This window comes from Lactuca virosa, chromosome 4 (assembly GCF_052849685.1).
Source record: "Lactuca virosa cultivar CGN04683 chromosome 4, Lactuca_virosa_CGN04683_v6, whole genome shotgun sequence".
NCBI classification, from domain to species: Eukaryota; Viridiplantae; Streptophyta; class Magnoliopsida; order Asterales; family Asteraceae; genus Lactuca; species Lactuca virosa.
Window position 1 is genome coordinate 518852701 of NC_136429.1, and position 5931 is coordinate 518858631.

A 5931-nucleotide genomic window follows, 5' to 3' on the forward strand; every position below is an offset into this window, starting at 1 on the left:
AAAAAATGCGTCCAATAATAAACAATTGATTTGCCGTACCTCCATTCAATATTAAACAATTGAATTGTTTAATAATTGTCAAGTTACATTTATGGCCCTTGAACTCTTAGGAACTTGTCAATTTGTTCAAGACTCCATAAATCTTAACAATTTATGCAGACAATCTTCGGTAAACCAAAAAATTGGCTAACTAGTCTTTTTTTTTTTTTTTTTTTCATAATAATTAAAGTAAATTGCATAAAATAATTATCTTTTGGTTATTTTGTGTTTAACCATTATATTTCACTTTCATTAACGAATGCCACCAAAGTTTTATATACTTTTTTCTACGTCGATCACTTTGATGCATGTTAAAGTGGTCATAAAATATATATATATATATATATATATATATATATATATATATATATATATATATATATATATATATATATATATATATATATATATATATATATATCAAAGTCTAGTGATTTTAGTGAAATTTTTTACACTAAATTTTTTCTATTATGACTTTCATTGCAGATCAACACAACCGTAGTTGACTAATTCCAAAAGAAGTATCAGTTTTGATTTTTGACCCAATTCGTTTTTGACATGCCAATTTCGCACCTTTAGATTGCCTTAAGAAAATCGGTATCGATGTTTAAGCAACCTATTCATTATGAAAATTGTGTGTCAAGATTACAAGAAAAATAGGAAAAAAAACAGAATTATTTTTCGAGAGTGAACTCTTGTATTTCTATACCCGTATGCCTAGCACTTCCTTGTACTCTCACCAACACTTCATCACCAACCTTTAGTGACGTCACTGGAATTGCTGTTGCTTCATTTCCTCCACCTGTCACCAAATCAATATATATATATATATATATATATATATATATATATATATATATATATATATATATATATATATATATATATATACTAATACTATTTATATATATATCATATTATAAACCCAACCTTAAAAATTACGAACCTTTTATAGGAGCTACAAGTCCGACAGTCTTTGAATTCTGTAGAAGAATGGTGTAAGAAGTTTCCTTGTCTGAATCAACCTGTAATTATAAATTTCGAAGAAAGATTCAACCACTTTTGATTATTTTGGGATATGACAAAATACAAAAAAGTTTTTTTCATTTTATGGATTTAACCACTTAACTACATATTCTATAGTGATTATCAAAATACAGAAAAGTTTTTATCCTTTTATGGATTTGACCACTTAACTACATATTCTATAGTGATTATCAAAATACAGAAAAGTTTTTATCCTTATATGGATTTGACCGCTTAACTACATATTCTATATTCTATAGTGATTAACCCATTATCCTTTTTTGACCATTTAAAAAGATAGAGAAAAAAAAAAGACAAATATAGCCAATTTCCTTAATTTGCCAAAAATTCATATATTCCCCTAAATAGCCATCAATTTCGTAATGGCCATAAAAATATCAAGATTTTTTTTAGTGCTACGGGATTGTTCATTTTTTTTAAAAAAATCATGATTTTTTATCAAGAAAACATTTTTTAAAGAGCAATTTCGTCGAAAAAAGGAGCTTCTTATTGTGAAAACGAAGTACTAAGTTGATAAAATGGTAAAAATACAAGGTATTTTTTCCATTTTAAAATTATTTATGACAGGGCAATCATACTTTCACCATTTTATCAGTTTACCTGTATTTTGTAGTGATTAACCTATTATATTTATTTGACCATTTTTTCAAGTTACCTGGTTTTGAAAAAGGTTAACATTTAAAAAAGCATAACGTACAGAAGTACAAAATAATAACCCGAATTTTATTTAATGATTAGTGAAAAACAAACCTTTGCATGAACAATGATTAAAGGTCGGGTCTTGATTTTTACACGCCCAACTACAGCTGTTGTTTGTATGCCACTTTGATCAACAACAAGAATCTCTTTCCCTGCCTTCAGCTCTGAAAGGTAGCATGTTTTGCCACCTGGAACTGCCACATAAGCATGCACTGGTCCCTGCAAATGTTTACAAGTCATCAATATTAAAAGAAATTGTTTCCAATTAATGTTCAAAAAAGAAATAAGCTTCTACAACTAGTAATGGCATAACTGATATGATAAAATACCTCCCAAAATAAACACTCACTGCGTTAACACGGAAAGGCCAGCTGGCAATGTAATTTGATTTTGAGTCTAGGCAATCTGAATGAACAAGGAATAATCCTCTTGCAAAAGATCCAACCTACATCATAAGGATGAGGGCATTAACGTCTTTTGATTTCTAGGGCTATTTTTTGATGATGAGTATGAGAAGGGCATTATCGTCTTTTGCACATGCAAGAGATGATCAACACAAACTCTATTCTGCATTCCAAACGCATTACAACCTGTTTTGTTTTGATTTGTATCAAGAAAACCACAAGAAAGAAGGATTGAGAGTACCAAAAGGCCTTCACCAGGTTTCATGAGGCTACAAAGATCAACACAAACTCTATCTCTCATTCCACACATTTGAACTTGAGTAATGGTAGCTTTGGTCAAACCCAGTATGTTGACTTCTTTATTTCTTTCATCAAGATAATCCTGATAATATCAACTATGTAAGAAACCATGACTCACTAGACACTTTATGGGTATTATAAAAATGTACCTTTAGCTCAAAGACAGCTTCAACATCTTCAGCTTTTAAATCTACTCCCTCTAAACCTTGCTCCACTTCCTACAAAAGGCTAATAATAAAAAAGAGATGTTTCTTTTTTACTTAATAGGCTTAATGGGTTAAACACTTGATGTGGACAGCTATACATGACTATTCGTTGTGTTCATATTTGGTCACTCTGAATTTTTTTTGTACATATAAGGTCCCTTAAACTTTTTGAATCATTATGTACAACAAAAAGAGTATATGTACCTTTGATTGACAAAGAATTTAGAGTGAACAAATATGGATAGTGAATAGCTGGTTATTAATATATATACTTTGTGTATATGTCCCAAATTATATAAAATTGTTTTATTTTGTCCATGAATTTAAGGTTGAATACATAAAAAAGTAATATACTTTTATATATTTGTTTTGCATCCAATTTTGTTTCCTTGTATTACAAAACTGTACTATAAAAATATTACACAACTGTAGGAATCCTAATTCCAATACAGACAATATTAGTAAAGATGTGTAATGGAACAAATTGAAGTAAAAAAAGGGGGGGAGATATTGTATGAGAAGAGAGATAATTAAATAGAACTAGACAAAAAGGATGAGTTACCAAATGTTCTTGTAGAGGTTTTTTTCGAAGCATTTGAGGACAACTTCCGGAAAGCCTGACTATTTGACCACGAACAACTGCTTGAAGCCATATAATGCCTTTGAGTGACCAAAATGCCCTTCGAGCCTTCACGGAGATATTAATATTAGTTAATGTATCACACTTATAACATAAGACATAAAACAAAAAATGATGATAAAAAGAGGGTATAAGCCATCCCAAGACCTCTCTTATGGAATCTCACCTCCTTACTCTTAGGACACTCACAAGGGAACAAGAGTTACTATTGTGGGTTACATAGTTCTATTATTGGTAAGAAATCTAAGTATGTTGCTATAATGGGTGAAGAATGAAGTACATTGCCTATATTGGTAAAAGGAGTGAAGTACATTTTCCTGAAATGATCTTTTAGAATACATTTTATCAAGTTCCAGAAGCATACCAAGTATCCCCTGAAAGCTGCCTGCACCTTAGTAGCAGCCTGCTGTAGCTCATCATCATTTGCAGCACTATCATAGATTAAGTTGTCACTGGAGCTCTTTTCTAAATGTGTGATGACATTGCACATTGGACTTGATATCACAGAAGAATCAGCACTAAAATCATTTGATTGTGAGTTGATAGTAATTGATGTCTTTTTGTCTGAAGTAGCATCCTTCAATAATACAGGATCAAATAAATGATTAGGTCAATAATCCATAAAATATGCTTACTTGAATATAAGTGATAGACACAAATGTAATTTACTTACTTTTGAGAGATTAGATTTTGATGACTTCTTCCCAAAATGCACAGTCTTGACCCACTTTCCAGGAGATTTTCCCATTGTTGAAGATTGAAGTTGGAATTAGTGTAACCTCAAAAGTCAAAAGTCCCTGGATTCCATAAATCATTTTTTCATTCAAGCTCTTATTCCATCACTTGTAGAGCATGTCAATATGACCAACAAGTAATGAGTCAATATTATTTTCCCCATGATTAAATGTTCACAATGTTTATGAAAAGATTCAGAAGCAACGTTCCAAAAGGAGTATGATTCAGTGCAAAAAGATAAGTATGCTCAAGTCACTACTCATATTTAATGTATCATTAATCTAATATGAACAAATTCACTTTTGTTAGATATTATCATGGTCTATATGTAATGAAAACCTAAGCATTCTCCCAGCTACAATTTGATACAAGCTGTGAAATCGAAAGTCTCAAACATGACTAAGAACTTTAGTAATTATAAGAGAACAGTTATCATTTTATTTCGTAGTAAGTATAAATGCAAATCAGAGACAGCTAAAAGGCAATTGCGAAAATCACACACAACATAAGCATCAAATTAGAGCAATGTATGTATAACCTAGCACAGATCTGCTACCAAACCAAACTTCAACCAATCAAAAGCAAAATTACACGACGACCTAGGGTTCTAACCAGTTAACTTCAGATCGAGAAACGTACCTGATCAACAAATCGCCTTTAAAACCCTACCTTATCAAGCTGCAAAACCACAACAGAATTCAACTAGTAGAAAACCGGAAGAAATTATCGAAAACATAGAGATTGAAGCCAAAATTATGATCGAAATGATACCTTGAACTGAAGCATGAAGCCAACTTCGCCTCTATTTTCTCTCCGAGCAACCACAACGGTGGTTTTTAGCATTTCCATCCCCCATTCTAAGTGACGTGTGCCATGCCACTCAAACTAACAAAAGACTTTCCAAATTTCATTTCTCTAACGACCTTTGCAATATCAGTTGGTATCTTCTGATCATTTTATATTATTTTATGAAAATAGTATTATTATTTATATTAGAATTCTATATTAGTTATATATTTATTAGTAAATATTTATTATTTAAAATAACAAAAAAATTAAATAAAAATATAAAATAGTTGTTGATATGACAATAAATATTTCTGAAAGATTGTTAGACATTGCACACGATATAGAGTTCAATTACAAAAACTAACATGACACATATATAAGAATCATGGCATTTTACCAATATAGATGGTTCTGTAGGTGTATCTTGCTTTGCATATAGTTTTTGGGAGATTGGGAGCAACAAAGCCAGTATAAAACAAAATTAATGGAGTTCCCCGTTGAATTGATTTATTTTTTATGATAATTACCAAAATGATCATTTTTTCTAAACTTTTTTCAGAATTTCAATAATAATCACCAAGTTTGAAATTAAGTCTAATTGTGAATTGCAAAGTCCCAAAAATGGTCCCCCAAAATAGAGTGCGTTGAATGCGGTTTAGTTGATAGTTGTTATGTCCTAGTTTAACCATTTTTTAGATCATCTTGGTTTTATAAATGTCTCATTAGTCATTACGGGTTGCGACCATCGAGGATTCAATAATTAGTCTACGAATGGAGTTTTTCTATTGCAATGAGACTAGAGAGTCGATGTCGCACATGTGCCACCACCACCATTATCAAGGTGAATTACATTGGCGGATAATATCATGAACTTAATTCTAACTCACCTACAACTGATTGTGGATCATTGTGAGACCATAATAGCTAAAGCCTTGTGTGACATTTAGGATCTCAAATTTTTCATGAATGACTATCTATAAGTGTATCCTATATCTTAAAACTAGGGATGAGCACCAGTTCCGATCCGGACCGAAAACTGAATACCCGAAAACCGAAATGCACAAGGAATACA

General features: G+C 31.0%; 1 protein-coding gene across 2 annotated transcripts; it reads right to left on the minus strand.

Annotated features, from left to right (window-relative positions):
• Positions 1-549: 549 nt before the first annotated feature.
• Positions 550-4984, minus strand: LOC145169523 (uncharacterized). 2 transcript variants are annotated; one of them, XM_079088068.1, is made up of 12 exons: positions 4842-4984; positions 4710-4748; positions 4009-4132; positions 3700-3912; positions 3258-3383; positions 2639-2707; positions 2431-2571; positions 2135-2230; positions 1837-2004; positions 986-1064; positions 749-841; positions 550-655 (listed from the first exon to the last, which is right to left on the minus strand). In XM_079088068.1, the coding sequence occupies exons 3-12, from the start codon at positions 4081-4083 to the stop codon at positions 615-617; spliced, it is 1101 nt and encodes a 366-aa protein (XP_078944194.1). In that variant the 5' UTR covers positions 4084-4132; positions 4710-4748; positions 4842-4984; the 3' UTR covers positions 550-614. The 2 variants fall into 2 exon arrangements, with proteins under 2 accessions (XP_078944194.1, XP_078944195.1); XM_079088069.1 differs by having other exon boundaries at positions 4683-4748.
• Between the last annotated feature and the right edge of the window lie 947 nt (positions 4985-5931).

What these genes read in the sequence shown, in the direction of transcription:
- LOC145169523 (XM_079088068.1), bottom strand. Translation starts at nt 4,083, where the DNA reads ATGGGAAAATCTCCTGGAAAGTGGGTCAAGACTGTGCATTTTGGGAAG. An exon ending in AACCTGGTGAAGGCCTTTTG is followed by an intron (nt 2,231 to 2,430) that starts GTACTCTCAATC and finishes CTTATGATGTAG; the next exon opens with GTTGGATCTTTTGCAAGAGG. An exon ending in GGCCTTTCCGTGTTAACGCA is followed by an intron (nt 2,005 to 2,134) that starts GTGAGTGTTTAT and finishes AAACATTTGCAG; the next exon opens with GGACCAGTGCATGCTTATGT.